The 27,654-nt window shown below is 46.2% G+C and overlaps 2 protein-coding genes across 3 annotated transcripts in view; one reads left to right on the forward strand and one right to left on the reverse strand.

Annotated features, from left to right (window-relative positions):
• The window catches only part of AP3B1 (adaptor related protein complex 3 subunit beta 1), a 208,584-nt gene that overhangs the window by 154,022 nt on the left and 26,908 nt on the right, over nt 1-27,654 (reverse strand). For both annotated transcript variants that reach the window (XM_084800657.1, XM_084800656.1), the window contains exons 2-3: nt 20,823-20,898; nt 12,108-12,182 (exon numbers count right to left, since the gene is read on the reverse strand). In XM_084800657.1, coding sequence (XP_084656783.1) covers nt 12,108-12,182; nt 20,823-20,898 — 151 coding nt within the window. The remainder of the gene's footprint in view (nt 1-12,107; nt 12,183-20,822; nt 20,899-27,654) is intronic.
• Nucleotides 54-5,315, forward strand: LOC311608843 (uncharacterized protein; the record flags this gene model as incomplete). The annotated part of the gene is made up of 6 exons (XM_084801456.1): nt 54-425; nt 754-873; nt 981-1,214; nt 1,632-1,802; nt 2,306-3,076; nt 5,130-5,315. 6 exons carry the CDS (start codon nt 54-56, stop codon nt 5,313-5,315), a joined length of 1,854 nt encoding a protein of 617 aa, XP_084657582.1.

A 27,654-nucleotide genomic window follows, 5' to 3' on the forward strand; every position in this document is an offset into this window, starting at 1 on the left:
AGGAGATGGTGGAGGAGGAGATGGTGGAGGAGGAGGAGATGGTGGAGGAGGAGATGGTGGAGGAGGAGGAGATGGTGGAGGAGGAGATGGTGGGGAGGAGGAGATGGTGGTGGAGGAGGATGGTGGAGGAGGAGATGGTGGAGGAGGAGGAGATGGTGGAGGAGGAGGAGATGGTGGAGGAGGAGATGGTGGAGGAGGAGATGGTGGAGGAGGAGATGGTGGTGAAGGAGGAGATGGTGGTGGAGGAGGAGATGGTGGAGGAGGAGATGGTGGAGGAGGAGGAGATGGTGGAGGAGGAGATGGTGGAGGAGGAGATGGTGGAGGAGGAGATGGTGGAGGAGGAGATGGTGGAGGAGGAGATGGTGGTGGAGGAGATGGTGGAGGAGGAGATGGTGGTGGAGGAGGAGATGGTGGAGGAGGAGATGGTGGAGGAGGAGGATGGTGGGAGGAGGAGATGGTGGAGGAGGAGATGGTGGAGGAGGAGATGGTGGAGGAGGAGATGGTGGAGGAGGAGGAGATGGTGGTGGAGGAGATGGTGGAGGAGGAGATGGTGGGAGGAGGAGATGGTGGAGGAGGAGATGGTGGAGGAGTGGTGAGGAGATGGTGGTGGAGGAGGAGATGGTGGTGGAGGAGGAGATGGTGGAGGAGGGAGATGGTGGAGGAGGAGATGGTGGAGGAGGAGATGGTGGGAGGAGGAGGATGGTGGTGGAGGAGGAGATGGTGGTGGAGGAGGAGATGGTGGAGGAGGAGGAGATGGTGGAGGAGGAGATGGTGGTGGAGGAGGAGATGGTGGAGGAGGAGGAGATGGTGGAGGAGGAGGAGATGGTGGTGGAGGAGATGGTGGAGGAGGAGGAGATGGTGGAGGAGGAGATGGTGGTGGAGGAGAGATGGTGGTGGAGGAGGAGATGGTGGGAGGAGGAGGAGATGGTGGGAGGGAGGAGATGGTGGAGGAGGAGGAGGAGATGGTGGAGGTTGTGGAGGAGATGGTGGTGGAGGAGGAGATGGTGGAGGAGGAGGAGATGGTGGAGGAGGAGATGGTGGAGGAGGGGGAGATGGTGGAGGAGGAGGAGATGGTGGAGGAGGAGATGGTGGAGGAGGAGATGGTGGAGGAGGAGATGGTGGAGGAGGAGGAGATGGTGGAGGAGGAGATGGTGGAGGAGGAGATGGTGGAGGAGGAGATGGTGGAGGAGGAGATGGTGGTGGAGGAGGAGATGGTGGAGGAGGAGGATGGTGGAGGAGGAGATGGTGGAGGAGGAGGAGATGGTGGAGGAGGAGATGGTGGAGGAGGAGGAGATGGTGGAGGAGGAGATGGTGGAGGAGGGAGATGGTGGAGGAGGAGGAGATGGTGGAGGAGGAGGAGATGGTGGAGGAGGAGGAGATGGTGGAGAGGAGATGGTGGAGGAGGAGGAGATGGTGGTGGAGGAGATGGTGGAGGAGGAGGGATGGTGGTGGAGGAGATGGTGGAGGAGGAGGAGGATGGTGGAGGAGGAGATGGTGGAGGAGGAGAGGTGGTGGAGGAGATGGTGGAGGAGGAGGAGATGGTGGAGGAGATGGTGGAGGAGGAGGAGATGGTGGAGGAGGATGGGAGGAGGAGGAGGATGGTGGAGGAGGAGGAGATGGTGGAGGAGGAGATGGTGGAGGAGGAGATGGTGGAGGAGGAGATGGTGGAGGAGGAGATGGTGGTGGAGGAGATGGTGGAGGAGGAGGAGATGGTGGAGGAGATGGTGGAGGAGGAGATGGTGGAGGAGGAGATGGTGGTGGAGGAGGAGATGGTGGAGGAGGAGATGGTGGAGGAGGAGATGGTGGGGAGGAGATGGTGGAGAGGGATGGTGGAGGGGAGATGGTGGAGGAGGAGAGATGGTGGAGGAGGAGATGGTGGAGGAGGAGATGGTGGAGGAGGAGATGGTGGAGGAGGAGATGGTGGAGGAGGAGGAGATGGTGGAGGAGGAGATGGTGGAGGAGGAGATGGTGGAGGAGGAGATGGTGGAGGAGGAGGAGGAGATGGTGGAGGAGGAGATGGTGGAGGAGGAGGAGATGGTGGAGGAGGAGGAGATGGTGGAGGAGGAGATGGTGGAGGAGGAGATGGTGGAGGAGGAGATGGTGGAGGAGGAGATGGTGGAGGAGGAGGAGATGGTGGAGGAGGAGGAGATGGTGGAGGGAGGAGATGGTGGAGGAGGAGATGGTGGAGGAGGGAGATGGTGGAGGAGGAGGAGATGGTGGAGGAGGAGATGGTGGAGGAGGAGGAGATGGTGGAGGAGGAGGAGATGGTGGAGGGAGGGGTGGTGGAGGAGTGGTGGAGGAGGAGATGGTGGAGGAGGAGATGGTGGAGGAGGAGGAGATGGTGGAGGAGGAGGAGATGGTGGAGGAGGAGATGGTGGAGGAGGAGGAGATGGTGGAGGAGGAGATGGTGGAGGAGGAGATGGTGGAGGAGGAGGAGATGGTGGAGGAGGAGGAGATGGTGGAGGAGGAGATGGTGGTGGAGGAGATGGTGGAGGAGGAGATGGTGGAGGAGGAGGAGATGGTGGAGGAGGAGGAGATGGTGGTGGAGGAGATGGTGGAGGAGGAGATGGTGGTGGAGGAGGAGATGGTGGTGGAGGAGATGGTGGAGGAGGAGATGGTGGTGAAGGAGGAGATGGTGGTGGAGGAGATGGTGGAGGAGGAGATGGTGGAGGAGGAGGAGATGGTGGAGGAGGAGGAGATGGTGGAGGAGGAGGAGATGGTGGAGGAGGAGATGGTGGAGGAGGAGATGGTGGAGGAGGAGATGGTGAAGGAGGAGATGGTGGTGGAGGAGATGGTGGAGGAGGAGGAGATGGTGGAGGAGGAGATGGTGGAGGAGGAGGAGATGGTGGAGGAGGAGATGGTGGAGGAGGAGATGGTGGAGGAGGAGATGGTGGAGGAGGAGATGGTGGTGGAGGAGATGGTGGAGGAGGAGGAGATGGTGGAGGAGGAGATGGTGGAGGAGGAGGAGATGGTGGAGGAGGAGATGATGGTGAAGGAGGAGATGGTGGTGGAGGAGGAGGAGATGGTGGTGGTGGAAGTGGTGGTGGAGGAGATGGTGACGGTGGTGGTGGTGGTGGTGATAACAAGAACTCAAGGTCTTGTGCATGCTAAGCACACACTACCACCAAGTTCTCAGGCCCCACTTCCTCTTGATACCATGTGGTTTTTGGTTCCTTCTCTATGTTGTTTGTTCCTTCTTAAACCCCACTCCACCATCTCTGTGTTTCTTTCAATGTCACATTCAAACTAAAATGAGGTCTAAGTACAACAAACTATGTAAGAACTTTTTGTTTTCTTACCTCCATTAATAGAACTAATTCAAGATTAAAACTATCCATTTTCCCAAGTGCAGTGTCCGGAAACCCCACTGTATACACTTTCCCAAGTGCAGTGTCCAGAAGCCCCACTGTATACACTTTCCAGGCCCTGGCCTGGAAGCCCCACTGTATACACTTTCCAGGCACTGGCATGGAAGCCCCTCTGTATACACTTTGCAGGCACTGGCCTGGAAGTCCCACTGTATACACTTTCCAGGCACTAGCCTGGAAGCCCCACTGTATACACTTTCCAGGCCCTGGCCTGGAAGCCCCACTGTATACACTTTCCAGGCCCTGGCCTGGAAGCCCCACTGTATACACTTTCCAGGCCCTGGCCTGGAAGCCCCACTGTATACACTTTGCAGGCACTGGCCTGGAAGTCCCACTGTATACACTTTCCAGGCCCTGGCCTGGAAGCCCCACTGTATACACTTTCCAGGCCCTGGCCTGGAAGCCCCACTGTATACACTTTCCAGGCACTGGCCTGGAAGTCCCACTGTATACACTTTCCAGGCACTAGCCTGGAAGCCCCACTGTATACACTTTCCAGGCACTTGCCTGGAAGCCCCACTGTATACACTTTCCAAGCACTTACCCGGAAGCCCCACTGTATACACTTTCCAGGCACTTGCCTGGAAGCCCCACTGTATACACTTTCCAGGCACTGGCCTGGAAGTTCAACTACATTTAAACACCTGTGCTTATAAGCTTTCTGGTTTCAGTTTCTTAAGTGAAAAACAAAACGATTCATTCATCTATAGGAAGGTTCAGCATCTAAGACCTGGCTCCCCTTACCACCTTGCCAAGATAATTCCAGACATTAATCCTATAATCCAATTTCCTTAGCCACTTTCACATCATCATAAAAACAAGTGAAAAGTTGATAAGCACAGTTTCTACACCTCGTAGTGAATATGGCGAACGTTTTGAATGTATATTAATCCACCCATCTATATGATGACAATGTCATAGGTGAAATTAATTACAAAACAAAACTCTACGTATCCTTCATGACCAAATAGTCTCACAAAATCTTAAAAATAGAATAGAAAGTCTTTAACCCAGTACTCAATGTAACTAATAATCTGCCCACACTTTCTTTTCAGTCAAAAAAAAAAAAAAAAAAGTCCTAAATATAGCCTGCACCTTGCTCTCAGGTGCATTTAGATTATCCTTGAAAACCCCTCCCCACTCCAAATTCCACTTAAAATCTTCTATGAGACCAAATACTAAAGGATAAAATGCTGACTAATACATAAACAATAAACTATATCCAAGGCTCTATTTCATATTGAATTTTATTTTTAAAAAATTTAACATAGTAAATGGTATAAATTATAAGACTTCACTTCTGCTTGTCTCAAAGGAAGAAAAAGGAAAGAAAAGAAAACCAAAATCATAGCTAGTTAATATATAGTAAGACTGAGACAAGGCCTCACTCTGTAGCTTGCTCAGGTTGGCAACCCTCCTGTTTCCAGCCCCCAACTCTAGGGTACCAGGCTGAACTAGGCATATTTGGAAGTTTCCATGTCCTGGGAAAGGATAGTATCTTCTGTAGCATTGACAAACCATAGCTAGCATAGAAACTGGCTTCAACCTGCTCTAGAAACCAACAAAATCTCACATGGACGAAGAGCTTTTTCAAGTCAATATGTGGCAGCCCCCTTCCTGTGACAGGAACAAACTAACTACACTTCTGCTTTTGGGGACCAAGAGCAGTACCTCACAAAGGGCCACACTTTTAAGGTGGCACCAATCCACTCAGTACTCTTCCCAAAATTGTACTTTAAGATGACATCTCTATGTTCTCAGAAAACCTACCTAGAAAGCATGGCTGTCTCTCATGACGGTGACCAACAGACTCACTGTTACTACAACGCCCTTCGCTCAGAGTGCCTGGGGCTGCTATTGGGTGACAGCCCAAGTAAAACCATCACATACACTCTTCAAACATTCAAGAAGCTTCGCGTCAGTTCAAGCCTATTGCCCTTTACATAATCCATAGCTTAGCTTCTGCTATCTTACATTTGGGCCCATTCTTTCTGTCTCAGGGTCCTAGCTGTCGAGAAGCTCCGTGTCTGGTTGGTCCTTCATCTGAAGAAGTGCTTTGCTGTTTCTTTTCTCTAAGCATTTTCATCATCCCAGCCAGTATTCAAATTAAACAGGAAATACTGGTTATAAAAGAAAAGCACCCTCTGGCTCTGTTATTATTTTTTAGTTCCCCTTATTCTTTACCTCAATCTCTCTAACTTCCCAGTTAAAACTTGCTGAGTACTTTAAGGCCCGCCACCTACAATGCCACTACTCATTTGATGCTCACTGTTCACTAAGGTGGAAGCAGACTTGCTGATGGTCACAGAGCCAGAAAACGACACACATAGGGGATGTCCAAGGGGCTGGGGTACTTCCCTAACTCCTGCATGTTCTGGCCAATGAGATCAGTCCTCCACTTTCTCATCTAAGTATTCCCTTTCCTCCAGGACACCTGGAAACCTAGTAAAGTTACACAACCCCAAAATAAAATGTTCATAATATATCAAGAGTTTGCTTTCCTTTGAGACTGGGTCTCCCTACAGCCTAAGTTGGCTAGGAACTCATGATCCCCTGCCTTGACCTCCTCAGTTCTGGGACTAAAGAAGACTACACTCAGATTTCTTGTCCTTTAAAGTGGGAGAAATAATTTTTGTTTCTTTAATAAATCACATGGCCCAAGTTCACATGGAGGAGGCATCTCCTAGCTCCAAGTACACATCTACACTGTGAGGAGCCTGGCCCTGGAAGGCCCTGTTAACAAGCCAACAGGAAACGGTACTCTGTGACATCAGGGCACACTGTTCCAGGGGTCCTGGCTCTTTACCCAGTGACCTTTCCCAATCAGCCTCCACGCAATAATTTCTTTTGTTCAATAGGTGCTTCTCAAGCTTCAGAACTGCACGATCCAACCACGAATATGTAGTACTGCTCCATGAAGTTATCTCAAGTGAGTTTTTTACTTAAGATACAAACCATAGGTTCCAAAACCAGGCAAGGCCAGTTTAGATGGAAACCAAACCAGGTGAGGGAAGCCAGCTTAGACATGGAAAAAAAACAAACAAACAAAAGATCCAGACAAACTAACATTTCTGAGTCAAAGCAATGTCCTAAAGTAGTTGGTGTCATCATTTTAATAGTATGGCAGATGGCTCTTGAAAACAGATAAGCAGAAATCCCCAGCTGGAGTTAAGTTCCTTAAACACAGCAGTGCTAGAAAGCAGCCAATACCTGCTGCTGGGCAGGTTAACAGCAAGCTCTCATCACAGTCACCAAGTCCTGGGGTCACCTAGGAATGAAGGTACTAGAGGTAAGCTGTGTACTGCTGGACTTGGATGGCCAAAAACTATCAGAAACTCACATCCCAGGCCAACATCATAGCACTGACAAAGTTCGGGCTTCCCAAATGGTTACTACACCCAGGACCTGATGTCACAGGACAGCGATGTCTACCAGGAAGCAGGAGGAGTATCGTGATGACTATGTAGCTTGTTCTGTTGTCTGTAATGACCACTTCAAGTGCTCTTTGTCCTACTGATAACGCACAGAGCAAACGCTCCACAACACAGTTTTAAAGGAGACATATTAAGAGTCTGCTCTGGCCTGATCTCCTTGGGATTTACTTCTCAACAACACCTTTGTTTATCAGGACAGCCAGCAAGCTTTAAAGCTGTATTATGAACTCCAGGATGCAGCTCGGATGTATAATGGGTGCACAGAAACATTCAGAGCCACAGCTGAGCTAGCAGGCTTCGCTATAATTACTCACAATTGGGGAAGGATTTCTGTGACTGTTATGGCAAAAAGCATAACAATATTAAATCACAGAAGGTTGCAAAACACTAAATTTGTTCCAGTTCTGTTATAAGAATCAATCAATATTGACCACAAGAGGCCTATGCACTGCCAGGCTGCAGGTGTGCGCAGAAAGCCTACTTTCCCTGAGACCATTCTGTGACCAGAAATGGGAGTAGTTAAGGGTCCGTGCCTACGCCACTCTCTGATCAGTTACTTTCATTCAATGTTACAACACTCCTTGCTGTAAAACTAATCATAGCGGAGCCCCAGCAGTCTGGAAGAACACAGGCAGATCTGTTTAATTAGCTTATCGATACCACTACATCAAACTTCATGAGTTATTGACTACAGCTTTGATTATTTTTGTACGATAGCCACCGACTGCTTTCTGGGTCACTCTTGGTATCATTTGACAGCTAATGTCAGATGACCTACTATATGGCTCACCTGTGTTTCTAAGGCAGCATATGCTTATAAAATGAAATTTCTCACTTGGCAGCAAGGAAACATCAATCAATTCTCTGAGCACAGGTTTCAAAGAAGCTTATACCAGTTTTTCCATAATATTAGAAGATTAAGTATGTTCCCCCCGCCCCAGGAAAAAAAATTCAGAAAGTTTTAAGAAACAAAGACATTAAAAACAAACAGCCCAGGGTGAAAGAGGCATCATAAGAGCAATGGCTGCTCTTGCAGAGGCACAGATTCAGTTTCTAGCACCCACATGATGGCTCACAGCCATCTGTAACTCCTGTTCCAGGGGCTCCAACACTCTCTTCTGGCACTGCACACATATGGTGCAAAGGGATACATGCAGGCAAAACACCCATGCACATAAAAAAAATTAAATGCATCTTCAAAAGAAAAAGACCAAACACAGTGCTTCTACTAAAACTTTTCTTGCAGAGTATCAAGCACCATACCAGAAGCAGAGAGCAAAAAAGACAAAAACACAAATGGCAAGAAAGGTCTCCTACCTACTGAAACTACTTGCCAAATAAACAGCTTTGAGTGAGCGAACAGTAAAGACACATGTTCTTTCCACAATGGAAGGTGACTCCACAGACTTGACCATTCCTGTCCACGTCCACTACAGCAACAACAAGACCATCTGCACACCAGGTACCTCCCACAGCTGGGCTCACACTCAGGAGGGGTCAGGCGCTTCAATAGAAAAGAGAGGGGGGAAAAGCATCAAACACAAGGAATGACGCTGACAGAGCAATGGCCTGCGATGGCTCCCTGGCATTGGAGGTTGCCTGCCAAACATCTGCTGTGGGACTTTAATGAAGCCCTCCATTCCATCTTCATTGTAAAATACACAGCAGGAAATACAGGGTCAGGTTCACAGTGTCCTTCATCTGTGTGAAACACTAACAACCTTAGCACAGAGAGCATTTTTTTTTTCTAGTGTTTCAAGACAGAGCTTCTCTATCTATCCTTGGCTGTCTCACTTTGGAGACCAGGCTGGCCTCGAACTCACAGAAATCAACTGCCTCTGCCTCCCAAGTGCTGGGATTAAAGGCGTGCACCACCATGCCCAGCCAGAGAGCATTCTTTATATGTTACTGATCATTACTGCTAAGAGACTCTACTCCTGATAGCACTAAGACCAGCTTCAACTACGCTTCACAATTTTTAAAAGTCAAACCTGCTCTGCACAGAAGTCCCACCAAGTCTTAGGTTTGTACCTAAGTGATATGCAGGTACCTGACATGAAAGTACCTGAAGCCAGGGGAGGAAACCTGGGAATGCAGGAGGCAGGACAGATCCAAAATGGCACAGAAACACTGCTATACACACATTCAAATGCCTTTTTTTTTTAAGATTTATTTATTATTATGTATACATTGCTCTGCCTGCATGCCAGAAGAGGGCATCAGATCACATTATAGATGTCTGTGAGCCACCATGTGGTTTCTGGGAATTGAACTCTTGAGGCGCAGTCAGTGCTCTTAACCTCTGAGCCATCTCTCCAGCCCCTCAAATGCCTTTGATCAAAGAAATGAAACCAAATGAAAATAAAAAATTCTAAAGAGGTATTACTCCATATCCTCTAAGAGCCATAATCTAAAATACAGACATTTTGTTAAGGTTAAAGGGGAGGGTGTGCTCAGTGACAGCATACTCCTGGATAATGAGTTCCATCCCCAGCACCAAAAAGGATGAAAGTAAGAAAACAAGGGTTGAGGAGTATCAAGGAAGAGGAAGGGAGAGGTAGGACAGGAGGGAAGAAAAGGCAGGTGTCAACAACAGTATGAAAACCTACAACTCACAAGCATGGCTGGTTTAAACATAAAATGATGCTGTAGGAAAGAAATGGTTGGCGGGTAATATTATCACAGGGCTCTCAGATCTTCAGCAACAGCAGGCTAAGCTCCACATCTGCAGTGACACTGAATGTCCACACAAGTACCTAGGTCCTAGTGCTCAGAAAGCACTGCTCCCCATAACCCAAAAATAGAAATACACTAAATGTCCATCAATGGACAGATACACAAAACCCCAGTGCCCATGCAGCTGCATGCTGCTCAGCCATAAAAACACACTGCTAATATTAGCCAACTAAGAACTGCTAATGCAACTTGCTTCCACCTTTGCATATGACCCTGTGCTCCATTAGCCCTATAATAACCACCATCACAACCTGATCTGCTGCTGTCTGTGTTTCCATCCACGCTCAGAGAGAGGATCACCCCTTCCCAATAAATCTCTTGTGTGAGGAATTCAGCGTAGTGTGATTTTTGTGGCATTCTTTGGCCCTGATCACCAAGACACTGTTTCACTGCCAAATCCTTTCGGTTGGAAGGCTGACAGCATGAAGAAGCCCAAACACATGCTGCACAGAAACAGCTATGTTCTGCACAGCTGTTAATCGTTGGTCACTCTGCTGCGGCCTTAGTGTAGTCCCAATGACCTCCTGTGATTTCATTTAATATGATCCATGTGAAATGCTCAGAATAGGCAAAGTCACTGAGGCAGAAAGTAGGGGGAGTGGGAGTGACTGCCAGTCATCATAGGTCTCTTTTGGAGTGAAGAAAACACCGTGGAATTGTGATAAATTCCATCAATGCCCTAAAAAACTCACTGAGCTTAAAATGAAACTGAGCAGAATGGACCTTGTCACCCAGTGGCTTCAGTCAGTGGCGGGCTTGGCCCCGCAGTCAGGGCCCAGTGGGTTCAGTCAGTGGCAGGCTTGGCACCGCAGCCAGGGCTCAGTGGGCTGCTCAGACTTGAGAGTGGTCACAGCAGCACTAAGCACACGCTGGGGAGAGCAGCCATCAGCATCAAGTCTGGGCCCTCCTGAAGAACACAACTATATTTAAAGTCACTGCCCCACGGTCAGCTCCAGTTTTACAAAACGGAGGGCTCCAAGCGTCCTCAGCCAAGCTCACTCCATGACAAGGAGGACAAACACTCACAGGTAAGGCATCATCATCAAGCATGTGTTCTGAAAAAGACTCAGCAGAAGAAACACAACCTAGATCGACAAAGAGAGACCATGTCCCTCTTTCCCTCTGGCAGCAAGGGTGCTTTACATAGGCAATTCTGTGCCGCTCAGCATTCTGTCAACTTGAAATGAGCTAGAGTCCTTCTAGAAGACAGAACCTTGGTTGAGAAAATGCCCCAACAGATGTGCCTGTGTGCAAGTCTGTGGTGCACTTTCTTGATTGATGTGGGAGGGCCCAGCTCACTGTGGGTAGCACCTGGCCTGCGGCTGGTGGGCCTGGATGCAAAAAAAAAAAGGCTGGGGGCTGGAGAGATGGCTCAGAGGTTAAGAGCACTGCCTTCTCTTCCAAAGGTCCTGAGTTCAATTCCCAGCAACACATGGTGACTCATAACCATCTATAAGAGATCTGGTGCCCTCCTCTGGCCATGCAGGCTGAATACTGTATAAATAGTAAATAAATCTTTAAAAAAAAAAAAAAAAGGCTGAGCAAGCCGTGAGGAGCAAGCCAATGACCAGTGTCCTCCTTGGCCTCTGCATTAGTTCCTGCCTATAGGTTCCTGCTCTGACTTCCCTTGGCGATGACTGTGACATGGAGCTGTAAGCTGAAATAATCCCTTTCCTCCTCAGGCTGCCTTTGGCAATGGAGGCTCTTAAGACAAAGACCATTATCATAAAAAGTAGAAATAACTGTATGGTGAGTGGAGCCATATAATGTTCAGAAAATACTATCAAGACACAAAATAAGCATTCCGTGCCGCCATGCCCCTCCCCCTCACAGGGCTTCTTGTAAACTGTCCTCATGGCCTCCTGATTCAGAATCCACTGTTAGGTTATTTGTGAGCAGTCTGTCATCACAGTAGCAAACAAATACCAGTGGTAACTTGTTCTGAACTTTATAGATAGTGGGGGCACCTTAAGGTAGTAGAGACAATTTCTCACTTTAACCAGAGTTTCTCTGCAGTACGGATCAAGGCATATGGCTTTGGCATTAGGGTACTGTGTCAGCCTAGCTTCTGACAAAGAGTTAGGCAGGGGGTGAACTAGGTTAATAAACCCGTGCACGCATCCTGAGAACTTGGTGCCTGCCACAATAACCAGAAAACCTTCAGAGATCTCTGCAGTTTGCCTCAGACATGGCAAAAGAGCCACCAAACTCAAGTCTACACAGAACTGGCTCGGTCTGTCTCACTGGAAATAGGCTATCATGAAATGAAGTCACTAGAGCAAAATTCAAACTCACGTGGCTTTAGGAACTGATGAAAGCTTGACCTGAGTGAATGACCATCACTACATGTTCAATTTTGTTTTTCAGTTTCTACCAAAAATCCAAAGCTAAGTTCAACGACACTTTTATTGGCATACTTTACCTATATTTAAGATTGCAGATATTTTACCATAATGAAAAGCCAATGGTATTTAAATAGGTTGAATTCCGAAGTAGCTACAAATACAGGGTTGTCTTATACAACAGGAGTCATTTAAAAAAAAAAGGGGGGGGTAAAAGCAAACTGTACCTCGATGTTTTTACTGGCCACGTTCTTCACAACAGCGGGAAAGAGTTCCGATGCATTTTTCCCTTTTGCAATCATCTGAAGGGTTAAAGAGGAGAATTAGCACAGAAACTTTTAAGTTAGTAGCCTGAAAACAAAATAGATGTTCTGGGAAATGCTATATAAACTAAATATTTGGAAGATTTTGTCACAAAGCAAGCTACAGAATAGCAGCTAAACTCTTTTCCAGTGTCAGTCACACCCCAACTGCACACACCATGAATACACACTCTCTTGTGTTTCACATAAATATACAAATACATAGACACCTAAAGGGAAAATATACTCCTCAGGTGCCAAACGGGAGCACACTACTGTGAACCCAGCACCTAGGAGGCAGAGGGGAGAGGATCAGTCCAAGGCCACCCTAGACTCCGTGTATCTGTCTTTAAAATGGGGAGGAAGAGAAGGGAAGGAGAAAGGAGGGGGAGGAGCAGAATATAATAGTAAATTAAAGGATGTGTAGGGATGTGGCCAGCGTTTTGCTCTGGCTAACTACACTGCAAATACTCTTCCCCTGTGTGCTCCCTGCACACTTCCTTATCTTCCAGGTCCTTACGTTAAAGATGCAGCACATGCACAGTGGTGCAGAGAACCTCACAGCTAGCCTCCTAGTTCCCAGGCTATACTCCTTCAGAACTGTCTCCACGAAAGCCTCCTCCTCTGCGCGCTGAAGGTCTGTGCGCCACCATCGCTGCAGATGCTCCATTCCTGGCAGCCGGCACTTGCTGGGGAGAGATGCCTGGCTGGGGCACTGTCCGCCCCACTGTCAGGTGATTTCACTTGTACTTCTTTCACATATGCACCCACTTGAAGGCGCTGCTAACTACTAGGCCTCTCGTTTCTGTCTTCCAGAGCAGCACACTGACATTCTCGTCCTAACCATGAATCTGTCTTCCAAGCTTCACAGGTTTCCTGGTTTGTCTTGTATTTTGTTTCATTTTGAGGCTTTGTTACTCGACACCTGAAGATGGTTTTGTCTTTCAGGAAGCATCCTGTTACACAGTCTCCCTCTATCCCTTCAGCGTTTAACTTCACAGATATGAAATGTGTCACTCAAGCTTCCTAGGTGTTTGCATAAATGTATTTTTCCACCCTTATAATCTGTGCATTTACACAAAGGCATCATCTCTTAAAGATCATTGCTCCATCGTGGCATCTTCATCCAAAATGATTTCTCTTAATTGGTAGCATCAGACTCTTATACTTAAGGCAACTGCTGTTAAACTAAGACTGATGTCTACCACTTGGTTACCTGTGTGCTGCTTATTCACAGTGCCATGCTCTTCTTTTTCCTTTCTCCTTCTTTGATTTGTTTTGTTTAATAATTGGGGGAGTGCAATTGAGTATGTATGTATACATGTTCACATACATGGAGCGTACATGTCTATGTGGCTATACTTATGCATATAGGTAAACACTCATGTGGAAGTCAGAGGACAACCGCTGATGTCATTCCTCAGGTGCCTTCAATTTGCTTAAGGCAAGGTCTCTCTTAGCCTGGAACTGCACCAGTAGGCTAGGCTAGCCGGCCAGTAAGCTCCAAAAGATCTGCCTCTACCCCCCACCCCATCCCAACACTGCAAGTGTCACTGTGCCTAGCCTCTTAATTTTAAATTTTTATTTGTTATTAGTGTATTTTGTGCATGCTGTTGTGCATGTATAGAGAGCAAAGAAAACTTTCATGGGTGTGTCCTCTCCATACACAGTGGGTTCTGGGATTGAACTCGAGTCATCAGACCTGCAAAGCAAGTGCTTTTAGCCACTAGGCAACCTTGTTAGCCCCATGCTTGCCTTTTAATGAGGGTTCTGAAGATCAAACTCAGGTCCTCACGTGTAGCAGTTTGAATGGAAAATGGCCCCAGAGGTTCATATATTTACATGTTCAGTCTCCAGCTGATAAACTTGGGGAAGATTAGCAGGTATGGCCTTGTTGGAGGAGGTGTGTTGCTAGAGGTGGGCTTCAAAGCCCCCACCAGACCCAGTGTGGTAGTTCAAATGTATTTGGATCCCATAGGCTCATAGGCAGTAGCATCATTAGATGTGGCCTTGTGGAGTAGATGTGGCCTTGATGAAGGACCTGTATCACTATGGGGGCAGGCTTTGAGGTCTCATGTGCTCAAGCTATACCCAGTTTGGCACACAGTCTCCTTTCGCTGCCTTTGGATCAAGATGTAGATAGAACTCTCAGCTCCTTCTCCAGCACCATGTGTGCCTACACGCTCCAATGTTCCCTGTTATGATGACAATGGACTAAACCTCTGAAACTGTAAGGCAACCTAATTAAATGCTATCCTTTATGAGAGTTGCCATGGTCGTGGTGTCTCTTCACAGCTATAAACCCAGCTTCTCTCTCTCTCTCTCTCTCCCTCTCCCTCTCCTCCCAGTCCCTCTCTCTTTGCCTGCTGCCTATGGATCAGGATGTAAAACTTTCAGCTACTCCTCCAGTGCCATGTCTCTCTGCTTCCCACCATAATGATAATAGAGTAACCTTCTAAAACTATAAGCAAGCCCCCAATTAAATGCTTTATTTTATGAGTTACCTTGGTCACCAAGTCACAGCAACAGAGCAGTTACTGAATGCAAGAGGAACAATAAGAAAACCAAAATAGCCATTCCAAACTGCCAAGGTTTCTCTTGGGAAAACAAAGGAACACCTGAGGGCTGGGTAATCTTCGGGGTTATAGGGAGCTGGGAGCTGGGAAAAGGCAGCCTGTGTGCTGGGGTGGGTGGTTTTAAATTGTTGTAGGGCCTGAGGGAGCCTGTATGGCTGGCATAGACCTTGTTATGATGAATGACGCCACAGGCATGTCACTGGTTCCTTATGTAAGACAAGGAGAATGACTCTGGGATACGGGAACCACCTTCCCAAGTTCCTGAGGGAATGTTGTTGACTTTTCTCCAACTGCCAGAATTTGGGAAAAGGAGTTTCTTCAGACCCAACAGTAACTAAGTCAGGAATTTATACCAAGAACTGGGGTATTGCCATGGCAGGCCTGACCATGCATGTTACAAGACTTTGGGAAATGGACTAGAAAAGCAGTTGAGTGCTTTAAGCAAGGCTTGCTGACCCGTACTATTAGGAGCATGGAAGACAGTAGTTCTGAAAGCAATGTGGTCCCAGCTCAAGGTTTCAGAGGGGAAGAATATTAGTAAGTGGCCTTGTGATCCGTTGGCCAAGATCTGCTTTTCGCCCTTGTCTTAACATTTTGTCTGGAGCTAAATTGAAATTTTGGATTAATGGTTGGCAGAGGAGATTTTAAGACAGTCTAGCATTGACTCTGTTGTGTAGTTATTAGTGATCACACTTATCCAGATCTAGAATGAAAAGGAAAAAGTAGGGCAATGAAAAATAGAATGTACAGCACAAGAAGGAAAAAAGCACCAGGAAACGTAATGCTGGAACACAGGGAGATAAAAGGTTTCAATGTAAATAAAATCCTGACCCTACATGTAATGAAAGGAGAAGTGACCTCAGGACAAACCCAGCTATGCTGCCAACCTGTGCAAAGGCACTGAAGAAAGCTTAAGTAGCTAAGGAGACAACTAACAACTGAAGGCTTATGCAAATGTAATTAAGAAGGGCCCAGGTTCCCGGCCCAGGTTCCAGGCCCAGCAAGCAGAAAAACTTGGCAGCTTGGGCCCCCTGCTCTGGCTTTAGAGTCAAGAAAGGAACAGGAAAGGGGCTGTGGAGGCTTCCCCTGCTGTTCTTAAGGCAAGCTGACAAGGCCATGGGTTTGGCGAGGCAGTCCACACATGGAAGCCTGAAGAGGCCAGAGGTGAAGCCTGGGTTGTGTTGGAGACTCCAAGATGTTGGCGATGCCAAAGCCAGGGTACCAGCTGCAGACCACATGTGGAACAGCCCAGAGAGAAAGACGCTGCAGTCAGCAAAGCTGGAAGAATTTGGAGTATTTTGACATCAGACATGGACTTACAGGACTTGTAGTTTGCCCTGCTGGTTTTCAGTCTTGGCTTTGCTCCGGCATTTCCTCACTGTCCTTTTGGAGTGGTAGTGTGTATTCTGTGCCACTGTGTGTTGGGAGTATGTTATCTGCTATTAGATTTTGATTTTACAGGGGGTTACAGTTAAGAGACTGCCTTCAGTCTCAGAAGAGCTTTGGATTTTTAAACAGTGTTGAAACTGTCAAAGACTATGAGGACCTATATAAGGGCTAAGGTGTGGAATGTGGCAGTCTGAATAAAAAGGTCTCCATGGGATCATATATTTGCATACTGAGTCCCCAGTTAATGAACTGTTTGGGAAGATTAGAAGGTGTGTCTTGTGTGAGAAGGTATGCCACTAGGGATAGGCCAGGCCAGGGTCTGTGTCTGTGGGTCAGGATGTGAGGCCCTGAGCTACTGCTCCAGTGCCAAGCCTGTGTGCTTCCCACCATGGTAATAACGGACTAACCCTTTCACCCCCAATTAAATGTTCTCTTTTATAAAGGTTGGCTTGGTTATGGTATGCCTTCTCAGCAAAAGAGTAGTAACTACGACATCTCACAAGCCAAGTGCTTTACAAACTAGGACACCTCCTAGCTACTTTTTGTTTATTTATCTTTTCTGAGACGGGACTTCTCCGTGTCACCTTGGCTGTCCTGGAACTCACTCTGTAGACCAGAGTGGAACTCACAGAGATCTGCCTGCCTCTGCCTCCCGAGAGCTAGGATTAAAGGTATGAGCCACCACCACCTGGCTCCCTACCTACTTTTTAAAATCTAGAATTTTTATTTTATATTAAGTTTTCAAGTTTTGTGTAATTTTGTAATGTTTCTTCCTAAGGAGTAAAAGAGGTAAAAGAGTGGAAAGGCAGATGGAGGGACAGAGAGATAGACATATAAATGACAGACAGATACATATATAAAATCGTACTGAATCTACTCAGACTTAACACTGATCAGGTCAAGTAAAACACATTAAACTTATGACAATGTGGACTCTTCCAATCTTGCCTTCTTGGTACAGCTGTCATATAGATTATATATATGTCCATTAAAAATGTCGCAGACAGACCTGTGCCTAGACAGGCCATGAGCTCTAGAGGAAAATGTACTACTATTTTTATGCTAAATGGACACAGCAGTAAAACTTACTGCTTTACCTACAGATCATTACTACACTCAATCCTTGTCAGAAGCTTCTTGCAGTAGATGGTATTCAGCAGAGACCCACAACGTGCAGCTCAGTGCTACATGGAATCCCACAAGGCTCAGGGAGGTACGTGGCTTCAGGGCACATGGTTTAGACCAATCAATTTAAGTAAGCTAGTGTTCAAGAGTTAACTCCATTGCCCCGGTTCTAGAGCTGTGGCTGGCTGGCTGGCTGGCTGGCTGGCTGGCTGGCTGGTTGGTTGGCTGGTTGGTTGGCTGGTTGGTTGGTTGGTTGGCTGGTTGGTTGGTTAGCTGGTTGGTTGGTTGGTTAGCTAGCTTTGTTTTTTGAGACACAGTTTCTCCAGCTGTCTCTGGTTGTCCTGGAACTGGCTATGTTGGCTAGGTTGGCCTTGAACTACGAAAGGTTTGCTCATCTGTATCCTGACTGCCAGGGTTCTAGCTGTTCACAACCACACCCAGCCTCAAGGTTGAATGTGGAAGAGGAGGGGGAAGTTATAAAAGTCAGAGGAATCAGATAGATGGCTTCAAGGAAACAGTGTTCTCCAACACACAGAGAGGATGCACATGTGTGAACTCAACAATATTGACAGCATGCACAAGACCTGTCCAGACAAACCCTGTTCTGAAAACAAAACAACAACAAAAAGATAAAAATTAAAACATGTAACATATAATCGTTTTTTCTATATTTGTCAAAGAAATAAAAAATAATGATTAATTGTAGCTGTTTTTTTAAAAACTATTGCAGTTCTTTATATCTCTTTCTCCCTTCCAACCCTTATCCACCCTAATCCCTTTCCATACCTTCTGCCGCCACACCAGGTAGGAGAGGTTAATGGGAGAGAGGGCATAATTCTCCTTAGCTGCCTCCTGCTGCTTAGAGTTGTTGGGTTCAAAACATGTTTACATAACTGAGTTTTGAAAGACAACAAAAGTTTCCACTACAATTAACCTCATAATCTGTACTGTATCATAAATGTAATTTAAATATGTGTGCATTTATTTTTATTTATTTATTTATTTGAGGCAGTGTCTCACTATGTAGCCTTGACTGTCCTGTAACTTGCTACATAGAGTAGGGTAGCCCTGAACTCACAGAAATTCATCTGTCTTCCAATTGGTGGTGTCAAATGCACGTGCCACCATGCCTGGATTATGTATCTTCTTTGGTGGGCTGAGAGCACATTTGTGAATTTCCCCCAAGGAGATTAGAAGACTGGTCATGACCAACATAAACCGATGGCCAGTCCTCCTCTTCTCTGCAGCTCTACAAGGAAAGGCACAGAAAGCTTTGGATAGCGCTAGGCTGTCCTAAGGCTGGTTTTCCAAGACAAGGTTTCTCTGTGTAGCTTTGGCTATCCCTGGACTAACTTTGTAGACCAGGCTGGCCTCGAACTCACAGAGATCTGCCTGCCTCTGCCTCCCAGGGTACTGGGATTACAGGCGTGGGTCATCACATCTGGCTAATTTTTATCAAATATTTAACATACTTACCCTACCTCTGAAGCAGGAATTACAACAGTATCCTAGGGTTTGGTAAAATTAATTCTTTAATGGAATGTTATAGGCACAGTCTGAAGCCCTAAGGGCACTCTTTGCTTTGCATGTCAATACATGCCTGAGAGTTGCAGGAATACAAGCTGAAACCATGAAAGCGATTTTAGGAACTCACTGCAAAAAGTAGACTTGATTTGTGCCTTTTAAAGGTCCAGTCAAGCATTAGTAACTATTTAATAAGGGTGTCTGGGTTATTGCTCTACTGCTGTGAGGAAATATCATGACCAAGGCAACTCTTATAAAAGAAAGCATGTAAGGTGGGGGGAGGGGGAGTGGCGCTTGCTTAAGTGGGAGGTCAGTCCATGGTCGCCCTGCAGGGAAGCAGGCAGGGAAGTGGCGCTGGAGCAGGAGCTGAGGGCTTTACATCCTGATCCACAGGCAGCAGGCAGAGGGAGCGTGTTGGCGTCCTTTTTTTCCCCCCCCAAATCTATTTTATTTTAGTTCCTTTTATCTCTACCTTCCTTCACCCCAACACCAAGTAGGAGATAAAGAAGGTTAGTGGGGAAAAGGGGAGTAGCTATCTTTAGCTACTTCGGCTGATTAGGGTGAGTGGGTTCTTTTGGGCAAGTCCAATCTTTCAGGCTATCTCCAACTTCTCATCAAACTGCAGTCTTCTTCTTTCTTGAACAACACAAACACAAACACACACACACACACACACACACACACACACACACACACACACACACACACACACACAAGCATTTATTCCCTCCCCAAAGTCTTCAGAATTTAAGTATCTGCAGCTGACAAAGAAAGGAGCCCCTCTCAGAGCCCACATGAGGCAAACAGTTTACGGCTGTAGACAATCGGAATCAGCCCCATATCCCACACCTGGGACTAAAACAAAAACGTTTACATTGTAAGTTTTTAAAGATACCAAAACTTTCTACTGAGAGAGAGACAGAAAGAGAGAGAGAGACACAGACACAGACAGACAGACACACACAGACACAGACACACATGGCCTGGTGTGAGGATTTAAAACCTCAACGCCCACCCACAGTGACATACCTACTCCAATCTTCCCAAACTGTTCACTAACTGGAGACCAAACACTCAAACATGTATGGGAGCCATTCTCGTTAGAACCACCACAGCAGGAAAAGTTTAAACAGCAATACACATTGCTATTTATTAAATAAATAATTTTTAAAGATTTATTTATTTATTTTTATATAGTGTCCTGCCTGTATATGTGCCTATATGCCAGAAGAGGGCATCAGATCATATTATAGATGGTTGTGAGCCACCATGTGGTTGCTGGGAATTAAACTCAAGATCTCTGGAAGAGCAGGCAGTGCTCTGAAACTCTGAGCCATCTCTCCAGCCCTAAACAAATAATTTTAAAGAAAATTACTTAGCACAGTGTAGTTTGAGGCAGTGAGAATTAACTAGTAATAGCAGCTGAACAATCTGTCATCTCATTCTTTAACACATGCTGAGCTCCTTTTCTCTTCCTTGGTAAGCAGTTTTAACCTTTCTAAGTTTGGATCCATTTCCAATATTTTACCTTTTGTACCTGTACTGTCAGTATTTCTTAGAAATGCTTTAATTAATAGGAAGTGCTTTTTTTCTTTCTTTTATTTTAATACCACTCCTTCATCCAGTCAACTTTGATCTCTTAATCAAGCGCCCTGATTTGCTTAAATAAATACCTTTTCTAAGTCCCTTCAGCTAGAAACTTAATTCCTGAAAACAGTGGTGTCCATTTACATAGGCGCTATTGCCACAGAATCTACCATTCTCACAATGAATTTCACTGGCAATATAATCACTTCTTATTTCATTTGCTAAAGTTTCTTCTCTGGGAACCAGAGCTTCTTCCAATTATCCATTTTGGAAAATATCATAGCAAACAAGGATGCAATGATACTTTTTGCTATCTGAAGCCAAACAGTCTGACTTGAGAGAACTGAAATGCTTGGTAAGCGCTGGCTGAGGACTCACACGAGGCCTTTACACAGTCGGAATCTGTGGACTGAAGGCTGGCGCGTGGAGCGTGACCTACCCCGACAATCCGCTTCATAGCGTCTAGTTTGGCTGAATCCTTGTTGCTCTCCAGCATCTGTTTCAGGTCTTCATTCCTATTACAAAAGAGAAGATATAACTCTATATTTGGACTTTTTGCAAAAGATAGCTATTAAAATCTGTCATGTTTATGAGAGCTGGAAACAGCACAAGGGGACGACAGTAAGTAGCTGCACTCGGACAATCAAGGGTTGGTCTCCTGTTTCATCCTACAAAGTCTATGCCACACACTGTCATAAAGCCCAGTGACACCAAGGTAAGAATCACAGCTGCCCTTCAGCAGTTTGCCGATGGAATGTCAACGAGAACACGGCACACAGAGCCTCTTACTTCAAATTCTTTGACATAACATCAAGGAAAACGCTGGGCATGGTGGCACACACCTTTAATCCCAGCACTCAGGAGGCAGAGGCAGGCAGATTGCTGTGAGTTCAAGGCCAGCCTGGTCTACAAAGTGAGTCCAGGGATAGCCAAGGTTACACAGAGAAACCCTGTCTCGGAAAAACCAGCCTTAGGACAGCCTAGCGCTATTCAAAGCTATCTGTGCCTTTCCTTGTAGAGCTGCAGAGGAGGACTGGCCATCGGTTTATGTTGGTCATGACCAGTCTTCTAATCTCCTGGGGGGAAGGTCACAAATGTGCTCTCAGCCCATCAAGGAAAATATACAAGCCATATCTCTCTTCACTTTTCATTAAATACAATGAAATAATTTTGAAGACAGATTGCTAAACAAAGAGTTCTTGACTCAGGAAAACTAGCCCACAAACGCTCTGTCCTTGGGCTGCAGCCAGAGCTGTGTGATGGAAGGCTCTGTTTAGCACTCCTGGCCTGGCAAGCTAAGGCAGAACTTAGCACCCAGAAGTACAGTGACTACAAAAATTACTTTTGGAACTCAGGAGTAGGGAAAGGAGTTCTAAAATATACATTAGGAAAAGAAGCAGAGGCAGGTGGATGGATGTGAGTTCAAGGCCATCCTGGTCTACATAGTGAGTCCAGGACAGGCAATGCTACACAGAGAAACCCTCTCTCAAAAAAACAAATATATATATGTGTGTGTGTGTGTGTGTGTGTGTGTGTGTGTGTGTGTGTGTGTGTGTATGTATATATATATACATATGTGTGTGTGTGTGTGTGTGTGTGTGTTTATTATAGGAGCAGAGAGAAGTCCATGTGTTAAAGATGAATCTAAGGTCTTAGACAGAAAGGAAGACAGGGAAAGGGGATTTGCGTTATGAGCAGCAGCAGAGCCCCTTGGTGAACTCTGCTCAGGTGTCCTAAGGAGAGCAGCGCTGAAGTGCGAGGAGGAGCTCGGTGAGGAGCTGTGTGCACGTCTGCAGTGCAGCTACTTGGGAGGCGGAGGCAAGAGAATCACTTGAGCCTGAGTTTAAGACCAGCCTAACTAACACAGGAGAACCTGTGAGCAGAGGGGGCAGGGGTCGGGAAAGGAGTAAGGAAGGGAAGGGAAAGAGGGAAGGGAAAAGGAGGGAGAAGTCAGACGGGAGGAGGAAAAAAGGAGGTCAGGAAGTTATGACACTGGATATTTAAATGAGGCTATTTCAAAGGCAGCATGTTGATGAAATGAGCTGGGTTTTTTTCCTTGTGTTAATAGTGAAATACAAGAGGTAAGACATAAGCTGACCAAGCCAACAGGGCTGCACGCTGAGAGCCTGTTGGAATACGGTGCAGAATGGTGTCCTGCGAAGAGAAGTCTGAGTGCTTATAAGAAAACAAGACAGCGGTCATGTGACTTCATTTCTTCAAAACCATGACATTATTCTTGGATTATGCTTTCATGCCCCTCCCCGGTGTAGCAGATAGGGCTCAGATTATTCCCCACAACTGGCTGTGGTTATTTGTTTCTGTGCCTCCACGGTACGGCTCACTGGCCACACGTGGCTAGCCCTCGCTGTTACGATCTAACCCTCCAGAGAAGTAGGCTGACCATGGACTCTAGTCCTGCAAGGCCACGTCTTACAGCAACAGAGCTGGAGGCTGGACACAGAAGAGATCCCTGGAGCGAACAGCAAGAAATGACAAGACAGAGCTAGTCATACAAACAGGAATGATACAGGTAAAACTGGGCAGATCTGCAAACAACTGATGAACTGCAGCAGTGTCTACGTCCTGGGTGTGCTTTAATAGAGAGCTCAGCAAAGGTAAACTCATCAGCAATGGCGAGGGACACAGGGCACCTCTATAGCATATCTTTCAACTCAATGTGACTTCTCAGGGACCCTGAAATAAAAACTAAGAAGCATCTTTGCAGTGATTGCAACTCACTGACAATTACATTTTAAAAGGTAAGAGTCAAGCATCCACTTTACCACAGAAGACATCGCAACAACATAAATTCCTAGAATTTTATCCTTGTTCTTCAAAGAAATGCAAAGAGGTACCATTACCCACCCACACAAGAGCTTTAAAAAGGACTGATAAGAATAAATGCTAAAAATAAATAAATAAATAAATAAATAAATAAATAAATATAAATAAATGCTAGCCTGTACATGGAACACCCAGAATTCCCACACTGTTGTTGGTAGAAATATGATAAAATTGTGTCGAAAAACAGGAAATTCTTACAAATTTAAGTATATGTTCCTCTCCAAAGAGAAATAAAAGCACATACTCATACAACGACTTATGAAAATATCTGTAGTAAATCTAGTTATAGTAATTTCATAATAGTAAGCAACTTGAAAAAAACCTAAATGTCCATCAGCAAAATGTGACTAAGTCATATGTTGAGGTATTTACCTGTCAGTAATGATAAAGAACTTACAACAGGTTAAATGAACATTTACAATCGTTCTGAGTCAAAGAAGCAAGCAGAAAAGGGGAAGGCAGGGCTAATTCAAATACAGCATTCAACTCAGCCATAGTACAGAAGGCAGCTGCATGTTAACTAGTGCACCATGGAGGAGGGAGAGGGAGCACAGGGTGCTGTGAAGACGCTGCTCCTGTGATGGTGCTCTCACCAGCATGCACATCCGTCAAAGGTTTCTAGTGTAAGGCTTACGTGGGCAGCTGGCTATATGAAATCCTAATTCTAAAAGACAAGAAGGAGTGTTACAGCACCTTATCCACGGGTATAAACAAGACATTTAGTTCTAAAGACAATGGGAAATTACACCTGAGAAGACCACATGGGATCAGACAAACAAGCCATTAATTGCAGACTTTGAAATGAGGGTGTAAATTCATGTCTATTCAAGAATTTAAATCTCATCAGAAGAAACTGTTCAAGTTACTAAGGGAAGCTGTTGGGACACAGAGCCTAGCAGTGGTTCTCAACCTTCCTGATGCTGCAACCTTTAAAACAGTTCCTCATGTTGTGGTGACCCTGAAACCACAAAAGTGTTTCATTGCTACTTCTTAACTGTAATTTTGCTACTGTTATGAATCATAATGTAGATAGCTGATATGCAGGGATATCTGATGCATGAAACGCCACAACCCAGATTGAGAGCTCCTGGCCTAGAGAGTCACAAGTGAAGCTAACTACAAGCACTAGTTCATGAGCTGCAGTCTGCCAGTCTACAGCAAACTGTGAAATATATCTCTTAAAAATCCACTCACGCCAGGTGTGGTGGCTCACACTTTTAATCCCAGTACTCGGGAGGCAGAGGCAGGTGGGTCACTTTAAGTTCCAGGCCAGCCTGTGGTCTACAAAACGAGTCCAGGACAGCCAGGCCTACAAGAGAAACCCTGTCTCAAAAAAACAAAAAAATCCATTCACACGGCTCCTTCATACAACACATTCAACAAGCAAATGAAACCCACAGAAGAGGGGCCAGTGAGATGCTCAGCAGGTAAAGGCACCAACAGCAAGCCTGGCAACCTGCATTCACTCACTGGGAGCCACACGGCAGAAGGAAAGAACCAACTCCTACATGTTCCCTGACTTCCACATGCACACTCTGACAAACACACATGCCCAAACACAAAATAAGTGAAAATATAATTTAAAAAAAAGAAAGAAAACATCCAAAAGACCCTCCTAAGATGACACTTAAACACCAATCTGTGCAGCCTTGGCACTTCAGATACACAGCCTTCTTACTTGAGGCTTAAAAGTCATACTAAACATACTCAGCCAGCACCCACCAGGAACAACTGAGGGGCTGGAGAGGTGCCTCAGTGGGTTAGAGACTGGCTGCTCTTGCAGAGGACCAGGGTTTGGTTCCCAGCACCCACACAGAAGCTTGAAAACATTCACTGACTCCAGTTCCAAGGGATGTGGCACCCAGCTCTGGCCTTCAGGGCAGCAGGCATACAAACTGTGCACTTTTATACCTGCCATTGTGATGGCCATCCTTGGTCAACAACTTGAATAAACTAAAACCCAGAAAGCTGTTAAGGACTTTTTCTTAATTAAAGTATTTGAAATGGAAAGACACGGATCTTCCAATGTGAGAAAAGCCACCTCCAATCGGGCCACACCTTCTGCTGGCAGCCTATATAAAGGACACGGAAGAGATACCGTTTCACTCTAGGCCTGCTTGATCTGGCCTGGCTAGCAAGGCCACTGCTTCACTGGCATTAGAGCCCACTTCCTCAGGATTCTGGGGATACTGAACACCAGCTGAGACGCCCAGCCCCGTGGACTAACAACTACTGGATTCTTGGACCTTCTGTTGGTAGACAGCCGTTGTTGGACTTTCTAGACCACGGCCTGTAAGCCATTCTGATAAATCCCCTTTCTGACTATATATAGACTCATTCTGTAAGCTCTGTTCCCCTAAAGAACCCTGACTAACACTTAAGTCTTTAAAAAAAAATAACAAAAAAGAAAAACTGGCTAGAGCTGGGAATGAAGCTCAGTGTCGCAGCTGCAGTCACCAGCAACACTACTACTAAAGACTAGCTAACTGCCTCCTGCCTCACCCCGTCCATACAGCCCCTACCCCCGTCCACACTGAAGTTAAGCCGTGTGCAGACAGCCTTTGTTGAGAATGTGGGGGTGGGCCCTATGCCGACCATGACAATCTTTGAAGAAGGGATGGGGATAAGAGCCCACACAGCGAGCAGTGGCCAGGCAGGGACACAGCCCACCAGAAGAGAAAGGCCTCAAAGACAAAGCTGCTGATACCTTGATCTGCCAGTTTCAAAACCTACGAAGTTTCTATTGGTTATGCATGGAGTTGTGTTATGGCAACCTAGGCAAATGAATATAGGGTTTAAATGTTTAAAAAAAAAAAGGGCTAAGCCATACTTTCATTTTCCCCCAGAAAGAATATTATGAAAAAAGTTTACCTTTACTTTTATAATAATCACCATGGCAGGAGACAACAACAACAAAACCAAACCCTATAGTAATTAAAACATCCAATTAAAATATAACCAGTGCTTTTATGTTAATTAAATATTAGAAATAGCTATGTGTAAGAACTGCTAGGCTGGGAAGATGGCTCAGTGGGTAAAGGCATCATACACGCAAGCCTAATAGCCAGAGTTCAAGACCCAGGGCCTACTTAAAAAGCTGGCAACAATGGCATGCATCTATAATCCTAGCCCTCTATGGTGAGACGGAGGCAGAGATGGAAAACCACCCAGAAGCCTGTGGGCCAACCATCCTGGAGCACACAGCACATCTGCGCCAACTAGAGAGGCCTGGCCTCAACGAGGTGGAAGGTAACTGACCTCCATATGCACTCTCTGGAACACTGCCTGCCCCCAAACACACAGACAAAAACTAACTGTGGGCCTGGAGAGATACTTCTGCAGTTAAGAATATTTGCTTTTCTTCCACAGGACAGAGACTCCATTCCAAGAACCCACAAGGTGGCTCTGGCTCATAACAGTCTCTAATTCCAGTTCCAAGAGATCCAACCCTCACCAGGCTCATACACAGTATACTTACATGCATGCAGGAGTAACACTTAAATCTTAAGTATTTTAAGAGAATATTTTAAGAGAAAAGCCTGTCTCTGAAGACATACAACCACTAAGTATGAAAATGCTACAAACTCTCACTGTAGTAAACCTAGAATCCCGTCTTACAACATCTCAGTCCCTTTAACGCTGAAAGACAACAGGAAGAAGTGGGGCAGCTGGGGCAGCTGGGGCAGGTGGGGTGGAAGGGGCAGGTGGAGCAGGTGGGGCAGCTGGGGCAGGTGGGGCAGCTGGGGCAGGTGGGGCGGATGGGGTGGAAGGGGGAGGTGAGGCAGGTGGGGCAGGTGGGGCAGGTGGGGCAGGTGGGGTGGAAGGGGCAGGTGGGGCGGATGGGGCAGGTGGGGCAGGTGAGGCAGGTGGGGCAGGTGAGGCAGGTGAGGCAGGTGGGGCAGGTGGGGCAGGTGAGGCAGGTGGGGTGGATGGGGCAGGTGGGGCGGGGAAGGGGCATGACAATGGCACTACAAGGAAACTTGTCCTTCTACTTGGTCCATTTTCACATTTTACATCATGATATTTGTCTAAGTGAAAACAGTAAAATCTAAAAGAAATCTTTTAAATTATATCCATGTTAAGAAAACAAAATGGAATTAGATAGAAACTTAATAAAAAGAAATAATCTGATACCCAAATGTTGGAAAAAGAAAAGAGCTTTCTCCTATGTCCTTTCCTTTTCCCTAAGAATGTTCCAGAACTCTCCTCCAGTGTTACATTGAGAGAGAAATGAATGAGAAAGAGTGAAACATCAATTTTAGGACCTGCCAACCTCTCACCCAGGCATCACCTTGTTCAGTCCTAATGGGAACCTGGCTGGTTCTTCTTCCACTCAGGCAGACAAGGCCTCTATTAGCCACCCTGCGTCCTGACCTGTTCTCGCAAACTAAAAGCTAGAGAACAAGATCTAGATATTAAAGGCAAAG

The sequence above is a fragment of the Acomys minous genome (genome assembly GCF_964271855.1).
Source record: "Acomys minous genome assembly, chromosome: 11".
Classification (NCBI taxonomy): Eukaryota; Metazoa; Chordata; class Mammalia; order Rodentia; family Muridae; genus Acomys; species Acomys minous.